This window comes from Antrostomus carolinensis, unplaced genomic scaffold, assembly GCF_000700745.2.
Source record: "Antrostomus carolinensis isolate BGI_N321 unplaced genomic scaffold, ASM70074v2 scaffold15157, whole genome shotgun sequence".
NCBI lineage: Eukaryota > Metazoa > Chordata > Aves > Caprimulgiformes > Caprimulgidae > Antrostomus > Antrostomus carolinensis.
This window is the reverse complement of record NW_010326733.1, coordinates 39426-54853: the sequence shown is the minus strand read 5'-3', so window position 1 is coordinate 54853 and position 15428 is coordinate 39426. Positions and strand designations below refer to the sequence as shown.

The 15428-nt window shown below is 39.4% G+C and overlaps 1 protein-coding gene across 1 annotated transcript in view; it reads left to right on the top strand.

The window, feature by feature from the left end:
- The first annotated feature begins 224 nt into the window (after window positions 1-224).
- IGF2BP3 (insulin like growth factor 2 mRNA binding protein 3) overlaps window positions 225-15428 on the top strand; it is a 43588-nt gene continuing 28384 nt past the window's right edge. The window contains exons 1-6 of the mRNA XM_010171690.2: window positions 225-270; window positions 364-427; window positions 9031-9315; window positions 11440-11574; window positions 12120-12242; window positions 14674-14809. Of these exons, the coding sequence (XP_010169992.2) occupies window positions 9101-9315; window positions 11440-11574; window positions 12120-12242; window positions 14674-14809 (609 nt within the window). The 5' untranslated portion in view covers window positions 225-270; window positions 364-427; window positions 9031-9100. The remainder of the gene's footprint in view (window positions 271-363; window positions 428-9030; window positions 9316-11439; window positions 11575-12119; window positions 12243-14673; window positions 14810-15428) is intronic.

The window sequence follows — 15428 nt, the reverse complement described above, 5'->3', positions numbered from 1 at the left end:
TGTTCTGTGTTTTCACATTCATGAGGTTTTAAATGCAGATTTTCTCTTGTGAGAAAGAGAACAAGCAATGTGTGCTTGTTCTTCCCAAGATAATGAACATTTCCACTTATTGGAGTAGATGTCTTGAATGCTGTATGTTCTGAATAAAATTATTACAAATTTTAGTGTTTTTACAGACTTTTTTTTGTTGATCTGTCATTTCTTTTCTCTCTTGATAGGTGCTGGATAGTTTGTTAGCTCAGTATGGAACAGTGGAGAACTGTGAGCAAGGTATGACTCTACTCTCAAATTGCTTTTAAATTTATAGTGGGGAAGTGAGTGCACACTGAACTTAACCTTTTTTCATTACGTTTTCCTCTCTAGTGAACACTGACACGGAGACTGCAGTTGTAAATGTAACATATGGCAATAAGGACCAGGCTAGACAGTAAGTATCTTATTTACTTGTTACTGTCATTTAACTTGTATTTTGGAATCCAGGTTGTGATTTTATATGCAACTTTGCTTCTGATTAATCAATAAAATTATCATGTAAGCATCATTTTTAAGGAAGTCTGTCAGTCTTCCTCTTTCCATGTCTTGTGTGCTTTACCTGAATTTGCTATTTTTTTTGTTGTCAACTTTTCCTGCACTTTGATTTAAGATAAATTAATAACTTTGAAAATTTAAAATTTGGGTAAAATTATTTGACTGGGGAGGGCAGAAAGTTAATGATTTGCCAGTGACAGAGGATGGGATTTATTAATGATTTTTAGCCATGTTTAAAAAAGTTTTGTGATGCCCTTTTACAGTGTTGATTTTTTCTGTGTCTGTCTTCTGGTTAGCAGCTGCATTCTTCTATTTGTTTCTGTTAATTTGCTTTGATTTTTTCCTTAAGAAATTATTTTTAATTAGAAAATTTAATGCTGCTTCCAAACACACAAAAGGTCGTAATTTGAATACCTAAAATAATTTATTTGGGCTTTTTGAACTTTAGACCATGTACTTTATGCTTGCTTGTATCTTCAGTAATTGATAACTTTTAATCTAGATATTAAATTTAAAAATATAATGCTTTACTTTCTTAATCAATGGTTGTATATCTTTTTCCTTTAGACATTCATATTATGTATTATACTAGAGGTTTAATTTTGCTTTTCCACCACAGGTAGAAAAAGGACTTGTGTCCTTATGTTTATGTCACCAGATTAAAAATTATTCTCCCCCCTCTTTCTAGCTGTAGCAGGTTAAACAAAACCAAACTCAGTGAAGAGCCTACAATGATCTTTTTATTTTAACTTTGAAATTTCTGCCACCTTGTGGCTAACTAAAATCAGCAGTTAAGATGCAGAGTATGCTTATGGTATGCATTAATTCAAAATTACAAATGAAATAATATTTGTACATATAATTAAGTAATTATGACTTCTGTGTAACTGGAACGCAACACATGTATTTAATATTTCAAAGTGTTAGGTTACTTGTTAGTGTATTCTAAACAAATGTGATGGGAACCTTGTGTCAGTGGTGTCGCCTACGTACATTGGAGCTGAAAGAAGCAATGTTTTCCTTGAATTAATTATTTAACTTCTCTCAAAACCTGAATCATGCAACAAATTCTTCTTCAGGTTCTTCTGGTGGTTTTAGTTCTGTTGCGCAGTAATTAAGAAAAATTATGACTTTAGAGTTCTGAAGAAACCTACGGTGCAATTGTTAAAAATTGTGTGCCAATTTTATGTGCCAGTTCCTCCTCTGAAAATGTAAGGAGGAAGTACCTAAAATACCATGGAAAGAAGCATGATGCATATTTTTGAGCTGTCTGTCATTTGTGATGTGGGTTCCTGGACCTGAGCACTCCCTTCTGAAGTTGAAAACAACAACATACAGTCTCTCCCTGCTCCAACTGTAGTTAAATTTTAAGGTCAATTCTGATGAAATGCTGGGATAAAACAAGACAGAAAAGAAGTGTTCAAGACAAAATTTTGTTTTGCATGAGAAATCACATAACAATAACTGGAAACATCTTGAGTTTGAACCAGGTGAGTTAGCGTGTTGAATGTTGGAGTAGGACCTGAAGCAACACAAGTTGAATGGTAACATAGAGTTTGGTTGCCGTGAACAGGTAGGGCAAGTGGAGGAGCCTTGATTTGCTTTTGTGAGTGGTTTTATACAGATACAGGGTTTTCTAAGAGCATGAGTCCATTTTCTGTACAGAAAACTTTAGCTCAGGTTGGCTGGGTTCAGGATGCGACCTTGCAACCATTTAGAAAACCCTAAGAAAAGAAGTGGCTGGACAGAGGTTTTTCTAGGAAAAAACTGTGAGGAATTGCACTCAAGAATCACTACAGGACCTGTGCTTGTGTGACTTTTCTGTAGTGACTGTGGTGGCGTTTCAGCTGAATGGTTTTCCCAGATGTGACCTAGCTTTACTTCTTGGAACTGGCTGTAGTGGACAGCGATGGCTGTGGAGGGGGAGTGGTATATGAGTGCTGATAGCTGATAAAAAGCAGTGTTGGTCAGCACATGCAGTACAAGGAGTAACAAGAACTGACTTTATCAAAAGCTTTTTAGAGTCATTGAGAATCAGCAGCTGATAACAAGCTTTGTATTTTGAAATTTAGTTGTTTGGGGTAAATGATGCTTTTAGCTGTGGCTTTTAGAGCAAGCACCATGATGTCAAGTTTTCAGTGCTGCTGCATACAGTGGGTCCACAGTTCCAATCGTGTCTTTTCTGCACTTTTTGCAGCATGTGTACTAACATCACAGTTAGAAGTGCTGGCTGATAAAACATGCAGAGTTAGCTACTTCCCTACTGGATAAGACTCTATGGCATTGCTGTGCCTCTTGGAGTGTGTACCGGTCATGCAGGTGAAAGTGTTGTGATATTTTTTGATAAGCAGTTCTAAACAAGTGTGGCATGCATTACTTGGAGGATGTTACTTTTGAACAAAACTTTTTGGTTCCATCCAGCTGGGAAACTGAGCTTGCTTTCTTCTGTCTTGCAAGTCTAATTGTTGTGGCAGAGGCTTTTTTTTCTCTAGGCTGACGCTGCAGTTGTGTCATATTCAATACAGGGCTGCATCCAAAAGTAACTTGGGAACTGGAATCGGTGAAGAATGCTGCAGTCCTTTTAAGAAGCAAGTCTTGAACAGAACACACATTGCCCAAAATTTGAGATGTGCATAGTTATTGACTTCTAGTTGAAACGGAGGTGTGTTGGTTTTGACCCATCGTAGGAATGCTTCTCTTCCCTAGCTGGACAGGCATGAGGCTGGCTTGGCAGCAAAAGCAAGATCTTTGTCTTTATGTGACCAGAGGGGAGTAGCCAGTGTGGCAGATCAGGTTACCTGTGGGAAGCCTGGTAGGTTTGCAGAGAGATGTACAGCAGGCACTGAGCCATTTATGAGCCTGGGGAAATCACCCTCTGCTGTCAGAGACTGTGGGTAGTGAGGAGAAGTCTGGGACTGCCAGGGCATCTCTGTGACCCCATCCCTCCTCGCCTCTCCTCTCCTGCATGTGCCTGGGAGGAAGAGGAGGGAGTTATTCCAACTCAGAAACTGTCCCTGCTACTGTCCTTCTCAGAAACTGCAGCGGGCTTTACAAAGCATGTGCACACTGCTTTGGCACACGTCATTACCAAATGTCATAGTGGGTTATGGAATACTTGGAAGAGAGGAGTTGAGAAGGTGCAAGGCAGAGCCTGCAACCCACAGTTCAGTTTGAAAAACCCAACCTGCACGTAGGTCCCAAGACAGCTTGGGACCTGCTTTGCCAAAGGCCACTCCCTCTTGTCCTGATATTGAGCCCTGACTGCAACCAGGAGGACATGCTGACCAGGTCCTTGTCACGTGCTGCTACCTAAATTATGGCTGTTATTTTCAAAAGTTACACCACCTCCTTTCCCTCCCCACAATGTTCCAGTGTGTAGGAGTCTAGTGCATGCTACAGGATTCAGCTCTACCCAGGGCTTTGGAAGGGATATTTTGTGCAAACGGCCTCATATATATGGAGTGGGTGTATATTGTTCTAGTAGGGGGCTAGGTGCTTATTTTTTAGCTCAGGAATGAGGTATGTGTGGTTGTCTCATAACGGATGGTGTATTTTGACTATGGGCTGCAATGCGAGGAGCTCAGGATCTGCATCTTTGTAGACATAAGTAGGTATATTACTCTGAGTGTTAAGTCACTAGTGGTCACCTTTTAATTGGAAAACTTGCAAAAAGAAACTTTTTTTTTTTTACCCTTTCAGTGAAGCACAAAGCTGTGTGTGTGCACACAACACGTATCTTTAAACAAGTAAGAGTTCACATAAGTAATACTTTTACATGTCTTTGTGGGTCAGGGCTAATGTTGCCATAGGAACGATAATACTGAAAATTCAGTGGTATGTGATTATAAGCTTAGATTTTTTTTTTGCTTTGTTTTTATTTTGAGAAATACTAATGGAAACTAAAGTATTATTTAAGGCAAAAAACAATCATTATGCTAAAGAAAAGTTACCATGTATATCTGTCTTCTCAATATGCAAATATGACTGTTCAGGGAGGGGAAGAAAGGAAGGTGGTGTACGTACAAGCTGCATGTGGGAGTGAAATATGTTTTCCATCTAGTGCTTAGTGTCATCACGCTATCAGTGGATGAATGATTTCCAGCACAAGACTTGGTCTTTTACTGTATTCGTTTATCTAGGACGTTTAACCTCCACTAGCATCAGAAGGGATAAGGCTGGGCAAACATCCTCTCACAGGGAGTCCACAAGAGGACAATGGTGAGATGTCATTTTGATGGATAAAATCTCAGGTGACTAATTTACAAAATATGTGTTTAAATATTTCATTTTTATTTAGGGATCCTCTTCTGAACAGGTATCACGTGAACATAAGCTAAGCTGTGCTATACTCTTGGCAGAGCATAAGTAGTAGTCACTGCCGTTTCTTAATGAATTTGTTTTGTAAAAAAATTCTGAACTACATTATAAGATTCCTGTGTACCAGCTCTTGCTGGTATACAAAACAAACATTTTCCATTTCCACTAAATATTAATTTTTAAAGAAGATTTGGGGGAGGAGGGTACCTCTTAATGAGGAAGTTTACCGAATTTTTCTCCATCTTTGACCTTATTAAGTGCCTTTTAGGGTTTCTAGCCCTTGTGTAAAAGATGGTTTGTAGTTTGTTTCAGCAGGTACCAGTAGCGCCCTCTGACAGAGGTAACCTGCAGGGCCTTTGTTAACTTGTGGTTGTGGAAGGAGACCCCCCAGCCCTGTTTGGGAAGGCAGAGTGATTTGTGGAAAGGTAGAGGTTGTGATGCTGTGGTTTGGACTTGAGTTTTGGAGGTGGTCAGTATGTACTTTATAAAATCAGCTGGACTTAACGTGTATTTGATGGACTGCAACAAAGATGATAGCCTTGACTGAAACGGGTGCTACTAGTGCTGTGAAGAACCAGTCACTTGCTTTCCTCTGAGGCTCAGGCTTTCCCAGGGAGAGGGAATGACTCTCCTGATGGCAAGTGCTGTCCTAGATGCTGTTTTACAGGCATTTTGCATCCACCTAGAAGACAGTTTTTAATCACTTATATATTTTCTTGGTTTCTGCCTCTTTTTTTCTCTCTCTCTTTTTTTTTTTTTCCTCTCTTCTTCCGCCCCTGCTCCTCTCTCCTGGAGCAGTCCCTAGATGCCTCAAATTTGGTGCTTGTTATGGTGCTGAAGGACTGCTGAGCCATCACCTTGTCTGATTGCAGCTTTGTTTTGTGCCACAAAACTGAGAGAAATGAGTTCAGAACAGTTAAACAAAGGTGTATGACAATAGTTTAAAAATCTAGTGAAAAATGTCAAACACTAGAATGTGAAGGCCAGACTCCACAGCCAAACTGATCTTTCAAAAGCTGTGTGCTTGTATCTTCTGTAAGAAATGCACCAGAACTGTGTATGTGCTGCACCAGTGACAACTAGTTATCTTGGCATTCCCCTGTGTGTGCCCAAATCAGCGCAGAGCGTGGGACCACCTACTTGGGAAACATCAGTTCCACAAATGGCTTGGGAGGGCAGCTTTTAATTACAGACTCTTCTGTCTTCTTATCATTTGAACAAGTCAAATTACAAAACAAGTCAGCCTATAAAATAGGGAGAACTCTCCAACCCAGGTAGTAAATTAGTTATTTTAAAGTTTTCTCTATAAATATCTGGACTAATTTAAAGAAGTGATACTATTGTAGCATGTGTAGTATACTAGAGAATCTAGTACACATTGTTATGGATGCTATAGTATCTAATTAGAGGAGTGAATTTTAAAGCAAGGTTTCCTTCAAATATTTGCTCAAAAACAACCCATCCCATATATTCTAGTGTGTTATTTTTCCATGTCATCACATGGCTTTGGTAGCCAGGGATTGTTCACTGCTGGCATAATAGATTTTCCACAATGGCAAATGAACTTTTCTTAGTTTGCTTTGAATTTAAGGTACTTATAGTTGTACAGAACCACTTAGCAATTTATAAACTGTTCTTAAGTAGGATTATTCCAACCTTCTTTCCAGGAAAAGTATGGCATATGTATATATATACACCAGTTGTTGCTGTATAATGTTTGTGGTGAAAACATAGTAGGTATGTGGCTTGGTTGCAAACAAAAAGCCCAGTCTTTTCCCCCTCTGACTTCTATGGAAGAGGGAGGAGTCTAATGCACTGATTTAATGTAAGGCTTTGTATTAGTGCTGGGGTTCTGGTCTAAGATGTTTTAAAGCCAGGACTGATGGAAACATTTGGGAAAGAAGTAATGTCTGAACTTGTCAAATGAACGCACGGAAGGGAATGAGTTGGGATGTATCTCAATCTGGAGCCTACCAGCATGTTAGTGAAATGGCTGGTGCTCATCTCTCCAACATCCTGAGGTTTCATTCCAAAAGAAACAGGCCTTGTGCAACTGCAGTCTGGTGGTGCCGTCTCCCTTTCTGGTAGCAATCCAGCTTTTTGGCTAATTTCAGTAAAACTCAACCCAAATAGAGGTCTCGGATATTTGGAAGAACTTGATATGTTCAGGTTGCATAAAAATAAAGGCTCCAGACCCCTTTCCCGGGTAGGATCTCCATGGGAGAGACTTTAGTGAAATGCCTTGTAGGTACTGGAAATCTATGCAGAAACTAAAACTTGAGACAAAAATCCATAGGAATGTGAGTTTCACTAGTCCTGCTGCTCACTGCCTGTATTGTTTTGTAAATGTGACTTTCTGTGTAATAAAATGTTCTTCAAAGTCCATGGAGTAAAAGTTAAGAAATGTCAGCTTTGAAATAGACTCAGCAAATTTTAATCCAGCTTTCTTTTGCTGTACACTCTAAGAGATTTTTCTGTTATGGGAGCAATTACACTCCTGCCTGGTTCCCAAAGGACATGTGTCTCATTTGGTGAACAGAAGTATTTAATGAGCAGTGATCAGTTATTCAATATTTTGCTTTCCTTGTTGTTCAGTGGTGTTGCTCTGGGCCTCATTTATTACCAGTCCTTACTAAATACTGCTCCAAAGACTTGTCTTCTCGTAAGCTCTTTACTGTCTGCCTGGACTAGTTTGAGGATGCTGGTTCAGCCCCTGGGAGATGAGGAGAGTGTTGTTGTCCATTCCCATGTACCACTTCTCACCTGCAAAGCTGCTGCTTGGCTTCATCAGCTGCTTGAGACCCAGACTGTCAAATGGGACACTCAGCAGATGAACAGCACTTTTCACCAGCTACCTCTGAAAATTCAGGTGGTTGGCTGGCATCATCCTTTCTCTCTGCAGCAGAGGCAGGAGTAAAAGTGTTACTGAGGGTAGTGTTTTGTAAACTGGCAGTAAGCACCTGCAAATGTGCCTGAACAGAAAGACTGGATTAAGTCTAGTTTTCAGAGGCCTTGCTTCAGAGCATATGGTTATTGGAGCTTTTTAAAAAAATGTTGGAGTGTTCTTTAATATGAGATGGAAATCTTCTTCCCTCCCACTAGTGTTTTTTATTTAAATTTTATCTTTAAACAAAATCACCTAGTAAATTTTGGTCCAAGATTAAGCCTGGCCTTTATAAACTACCCCATATCAATGCATGGTTTGGTGATATCAGTATATCATATTGCTGATAGTCTGAATAATTCTGTAGTGAAACTCGAAATGTCTGTCTTGGGCAAACACATTAATTTTATACCACTAGCTTACCAGCGTGCTGCATGTAGCTTTGTTGTTCATACTGTTTCACAGATCTTTAATTGTACTGACTCTATTCTGTTTCTGAGTGGAAGATCTACCCTCCAGCAGAAATCTGTAATTTTTAAGTTTAGAGTTGTGCTTCGTCTGAGAAGAGGAGACAACCAGCAGGTCAGGTTGACTTGCAAACTTGACCCCATCTTGGTTAGAAGGTGGGGCTGGGCAGAGGGAGACCCGAGTGACTAGTGCCAATTCCCCGGTTAACTTTTAAACCTGCTTACAATATGACTAGTTGGTAAGTTGCAAGGTGCTGTTGTGATCTGTTAAATGGTGTTTCACATGCCATTGAGTGGCTTTGAATGCTTTTTTTCCTGGTGAGAATGAACCAGGAGCTGTCTTTCATAACTTTTTTTTTTTTTTTCTTCCTGTCATAGCTATGTCAGTTATTGCAAAAACTCTAACCAAATAACAGTGCTGGCAAAAATGCTAATGAAGGTGCTGTGGTAGCAGCTAAAAAGTTTTCTCTTTTGTCCAGCTTTAATTCTCTTTGAGAAACTGATTTAAATTAAATCAGGCTAAAGAATGCTTTTGAGTGTATAAGCTCTGTCTCCTGTGAGGTTTTGCTGATAGGGTGGCACCAGAAAGCCCAGAGCAAGCAAGAACTAACTTGTAGTCCTTAATATGGCAACTTAAAAAAATTAAAAAGTTGTGTAATCAAAATCTTGACTGAAGAATTTTAGATGTAACTTTTTATCTTGGAACCAGTTTTTAGCCTTGTCATGCGGTCCAGAAAGAGCAGAAGTTTATATCTGAATGACTTGTCACTTCATAAGGCTCTGAGTATGATTGTGGGTTTTTTCTCCTCTCTCCTCCCCTTTGCAAATAAACAGAGCAATAGAGAAACTGAATGGGTTTCAGCTTGAAAACTATTCCTTGAAAGTTGCATACATCCCTGATGAAATGGCAGCCCAGCAACCTCCGCAACAACATCCCCAGGGAAGACGTGGATTTGGACAGAGAGGTCCTCCAAGGCAAGGGTCACCCGGTGCAACAACAAGGCAGAAACCACAGTCGGACGTTCCTCTACGGATGCTGGTTCCCACGCAGTTCGTAGGAGCCATTATTGGGAAAGAAGGAGCAACAATCAGAAACATTACAAAGCAGACACAGTCCAAGTAAGTTATTTTACAGAACTGTAATTGTAAGCTTTAATATTGTGTCCTCATCTACCATGTAAAGGGAAAATTGTAGAACTTCACAACTAACCTGTGTGGTCAGAGAGCAAATAAAGATAACAGTGAATAGGAAATAATTTGCCAGGTTTATTTAAGGACTGGATTCTGTCCTTGACACGTGTTCATATACTAGCTGACTTGCTTCTCCCTTTTTTAAAAAAGGAAATTGGGCTGTGCTAGTAGGATAGTACTTGATGCTGGAGACTTTGCTTACAGTTGTACTAAGGTTCTGGCACAAAAAGTGAAACAAAGAGCTATAATGTGTTGATCTGTGGGACGTTCAGTCAGTGTGGTAACATATCCAAGTCTAAGTGTTTATTCGAGCTTTAGTTTAATTTAGGGCATTCTTAGCATTTATAAATGTTTTCAATTCAAGAGGGGAAAAGAAAAAATAACCTTCCTGTCTTCCCTCGCTACTCCTTACACCTCATGCCCCTGTATTTCTGGTAAATACATTTGTTGCTATCAAGTTGCAGACTGCACCAAAACACAGATTAAGAAAATGCACTGGAGGTGAAAAGCAAGCTGCTAAGTGACCTAAGAAGCTTAGAGAACTAGAGTCTAGAGATGCTGGAGGAGATAGTTTTCAGGGCATGTCAAATCCCTACCCACAAGGAAGAGCTCAGTGCAGATGCAGAGGAAGGTGGGGATGTATTCAAAGCATTCTTCCAGGATACTCCTAAGAGCAGAGAGTGAAAGATGCTGTCTTCAGCGGTTCACTGTTATGAGCCCCCAGCTCTGTAGTTACAGCAGGTAGGACCTGTAAATGAGCTGTATGGGGGGGGTGGATGGCTTCAGTTTTAAGAGTAGTTACACCTCCCACAAACAGGCTCCCTCTCCCTCAACAAACCCAGGATTATCATGATGTTCCTTTCATGTTGTAACCCAGGAAACTATTTGCTGTGTTTAACAACACAGATTTAAGAGATTTGTGGTGTCCTGACAAGATTTGGTTGTAGTTTGCCTACAGGCAACCAATTTTTCAGTTGATACCTAAAATGTCTAATTCTTGGACTATAAAAACCCTGAAAGACTGGCATAAGGAAAGCTTTTCTATCTTAGAAGAAGGCTGCATAGAGCAGAAATAATCTCAGGTTGCTAACTTTAGTTACATGACTTCAAGAATGATGTTTTCATTGTTTTGGGGATTAAAAAAAAGGAAAGTCATCTACTTCCAGTTGCATAAAAGATTGCCATGAGCTTCTTAGAAAATGTTGCATCATGAAACAAAATGAATTTTCAGTATCAGAAAGAACAGGAAAAATTACAGGATTTATTGAAAAGCAGCATGGTTGGTTGTTAAGTTTGGAAGTAGCTAGGATTTGGGTGAGAGGGGAGGAAGCAAAAAGCAGAGATGGAAAGAGTATGTGACCTGTAGTTATTGGCAGAGGAAAAATAATATCCAAGGCATTGTCTTGATGCAGGCCATAATTAGCTTTTGTTAAATTTCTAGAGCTACACAAACCATGGTGTTGGCTAAGGCTAGTAGTTTTAGGGCGGTAGAGAGTGGAGCTAGTGGAAAGGTAGTGTAATGACAAATTTTAGGCTTTAAAAACATAGAAAAGTATTCTTGAGGATGAATGCAAGTACCATGATGCTACTTGCTAGCAGAGAAATGCTAGGAAACTCTACTGCTGAGGTCATTGAAAAAGACAAGGTGGAACAAAACCTGGCTGTACTGTACCTGCACAGTTGTTATTAGTGGAGTGACTAGCCTGATGATAGAGTATTGGGAAAGCTTGATGAAATGTTGTCTTTGGCAGTTTACCGCAGATTGTCTGTCTAACAACTCCCCTGAATATCTTGATGGGAGTTTATTGAGGAAAGGGATCCCAGTGCCCACAAAGAAGGGGTTTAGCTGGTAAAATCAGGATAGGAGAGGCTCTTTATAATACCAAAAAAAATCGTATTCGGGAGACGTTTAAGTAGTCGTATATTATGCAGAATTAAACCACTTAAATGTAGTCAGTGTTAGCTCAAAATAAATCAGTTTTATGACAGTTGGAAATATGCGAGGTTTACCATATAGTACATGGTACAGTTAATGTTTTTCTTTCTTTCAAGAATTGATATTCATCGTAAAGAGAACGCAGGTGCTGCTGAGAAACCAATTACTATCCACTCAACTCCTGAAGGCTGCTCAACGGCTTGTAAAATTATTATGGAGATCATGCAAAAGGAAGCTCAAGATACTAAATTGTGAGTAAAAGGCATTTCATTATGGAGGTATTAAAAATTCTGAATTCTTGTTGACTCCATTGTAGTAGTCTTTAAAAATTGTTAAGAAGTGAATCTTTGCTATTGTCCATATTTAAGTAGGTAAAGGAACTAAGACTTTTTTCTTTCAGGACAATCTACTTGCTCAATTAGCCCCAGCACATATCTACGTTTTCAGCCACTGTCTGGCTATGATTTTGAGGTGAACTGGAGCAAATACTGAAGTTTCTTGAGCAACTAATAGCTTTTAATCAGAGTGAGCATAACAAGTTGTGAGCTCTCACTAAAAGCTTTAAGGTATTTCTTCCTTCCCAACAGCTCTTGCTACTTCAGTCTGAGTTTTATTTAGCAGGCATGTTACAATGAAGCTATGTGCATTGCAGTTGGACTCATTCTGCATCTAGTATAAACATGCGTAAGTGAATGGGAGCTGTAGACACTTCTATGAAAAAAAATTTATCCATATGATGCATGAAAACTTGTACTCTGGACTCTAAAACTCTCACTGGGTGTAATCTCCGTTACAGTACAGAAGAAATTCCCTTGAAGATCCTGGCACATAACAACTTTGTTGGCCGACTTATTGGCAAAGAAGGAAGAAACCTGAAGAAAATTGAACAGGACACAGATACTAAAATCACAATATCTCCGTAAGTTTTCGGTGGCCTAATCTTTTGGTGAGATGTCTCAAATAGCAGCAATGCCGCTGCAGTATGTTCAGGTACAGAGTTCTTAGAAAAATACTGTGTGTCTTTTGAAGGCTGAGATAACAGCCTTTTGGAGGCCTTTCCATAATGTGGATTAAACAGTTACTTAAGCTCATTTAAATTTAATGTAAACAGTGAGTCTTCATTGTAAACTTAGTCAAGAGCAAGTTTAAAAATAACATAGGCTATGTGTAGCCTGTGTTCAAATATATTTTAAGTGCTGGTTGTTTTTAACATATTAGACCATACGTAATAATAAGTGTTCTAAACTATAAGCCTGGATCAGTTCTGAGCTATGTGTGAAAATGAGTAAAACTAGTGATATTTTAGTTTCTGCTACAGATTAGATTTTTGCACAAGAGAGAAGGAAATAAAGCAAATGAATGCCGAAGAGTATTTTTAGTAGCAATACTGTCCCTCTTGGCCATGAGCAGCCAAACTGTGATACATTGACTAGTCTGCTTCAAAGTAATAGCTTTTGGTCTGTGAGTTTATGAAGGTAACTGAGACCTGTTCAAATTTAGCTGAGATTAAACAGGAGTTTTCACCTTCACTGGGAATCTGCAAATCACTGATTAGATCAACATCTCTGTAGAAGCTTGGCTGTTAATAGTAGTTTTAGCCTGGAGCAATATCTTCAGAGAACCTCCTGTTCTGAATAACGAATACTCTGGCATGAACTTCCAAGAATTGGAGGGCATTTTGGACTTACGCTTCTGCCAGAAAGAGTCAGAATTAATCTTATATGCTGTAGGAAAGGGAAAAAGTTTGGAAGACACATAACAATGTATGAAGAGGTGTGAATACATGCAAGAGACAAAAAAAATGTACTGCAGAAAATAGCTCAAATGAAGGCAGGGAAGCTAAGAGTGATTGAGGCTTGTCAAAAAGAGGAAATTCAAAATTGGGTGAAAGAACCTGAGACATTCCTAAAGGTATGTAAATGTTTATCGAATTAGTCTGAGGAAGAGAAGTGAATCAATTGGAGAAAAAAACACGCAAATAAGTCTGTTTCAAGAATAGGTTTTGCAAGGCCAGCATACTCTTATATGTGTTGGCACAAATATGTTGTTTGCACGTAGTACACAGACTATTAACGCTATATCTTAAAGGGGGAAAAAAAATGTACAAGATAAATGGGATAATGGCCTTCATTCTGTGAAACCAACTTGTCTTTATTGATGATGACACAAATAACACATGGTCTGTAAACACTTGCAGAGGTTTTTTTTAATTGAGCAAGCTAATGGTTTCTTTGTGTTAAAATCTTAGCCTCAAGATCATACTTGTCATGCTATGCCTCAAATGGCCCCAGGAAGTCACCTGGTTTAACTGATACATAAAAGAGGGCATATATGCCCATAGATCCTACTTTTTCTAATTAGTCTTTTTCCTGATCTCTTCATTTAGGCTTTTTGGTAAGCTTGTCTATAAAGTTAAAGTAAGGCAGCTGGTTTGGGAAAGTGTTTTCTCTCTTCCTTGGGCTGTCTTCCACCACTTCCCTTCCTGAGGCAGTAACTCAGTGCTTGCACATGGGAAACCTAAGGATTGTGTTGTGGATGCATTTTGTGCTTGCCACTGCTTAACAGAGATGTGCAGGTTGCTATGCTGCCCACTGTGCAAGAAAGCAACCTTACATGCTTCTTCCTCTCTCCTTCCTACCATGGACTTGCTCACCCCTCCTGCATCCTGCTGTGACTTTTTTTTCATCTCACCTTTTCTCAGTACATGCGTATGCCATGGCTTCCCAGTTGTTTTTTTCCCTTTTACCATAGTAGGTCAGCATTTGTTATCTAACAAAACACTGGTTTAATGCTGTAACCCTTTCATTTTCCCTGAAGAGTTACTGGTGTTTCGCAGCACATGTTGACTTGCACATAGATTTTGGTCTTCCTGTTATGAAGACTTGAAGGACCTCCTGCAGTTTCACTGAGGATTGGGCCTTTTCCCCCTCCTTCCTTAAGGAATCCACTTATTGTTCTCAAGGAAACTTTCTTACGGTCTGTTTCTGGAATGTGTAAAATATCCTAAGCTCTCTTTCTGTTGGTAGGGCTGGTGTGGAGTGCAAAGCTGAACCATGCTGCACTGCTCTGCAGCTCACGTTCCTACAGAGCATGATGGTTTCCATCTTGTGTTGCACCTAAAGCACATCTGAAACACATGATGGCACACCTCCATGCAGTGGCTTTTGTTGCGTTTGCGAGGATAGAGTTTCTCCAGATTCTCGAAGAACTGTGTTTGAGCCCTATCGTGAATTGATACTACGCTTTCTGGAGGGCAAGCTCAACATGCTTGGATGTCATTGCACTTGAATGATAAATCTGGATTACCGTCCACTGTTTGCTAATTAACTGTTCTTCTGTTTCATCTGCAGATTGCAGGATTTAACACTCTATAATCCCGAAAGAACCATTACAGTTAAAGGCAGTATTGAAACTTGTGCCAAGGCTGAGGAAGAGATTATGAAGAAAATCAGGGAGTCCTATGAAAATGATATTGCTGCTATGAATGTGAGTTGTCTAGTTGTGTGGGCTCTTTCTGGAACTAGAACTGTGGGAAGATTTAGGTGTGAGGGACCTCTGGAGGTGACCTGACCCAGCAGTGGGGTTGCTTAATATAGGACCCACTTCAAAGTTAAATGAGGTTGTGTAGGGACTTGTTCCCTTTTGAACATCTCCATGAGTAGAAGCTCCACAGTCTCTCTGGGTAGCCTGTGCCCTGTCTTGAGGCTCTCATGGTGAAAACTCCTTTCCCAACAGCTGATCAGAATTTCCCTGTTGCAACCTCTCTCTGTTGCTTCTTGTATTAATTTGTGGGGCTTGGCCAAGGTTTTTTAATTATTTATTTATGTATGTATGTTATTTTAATGAAGACTTTTTCTGGTTTATTTTGAGAGGGGAACTGAGAAATTGATTTAGATTGAGGAAATTAACATTTCACATTTTGTTGTTGCAAAAACCTAAAGGAATGAGTGTTTATGTACTATTGTGGTTTATGTGCTCTAATTTGTATATGTTTCTTAAAGTAGTGATTCCCAGTTTCTTCCTGTTAAAAGCATAACAATATATGGAAGAAGGAGCTCTCCTGCTTTCACTTATTTAATTTACGAAGGCTTTATTAAGGTTTTTC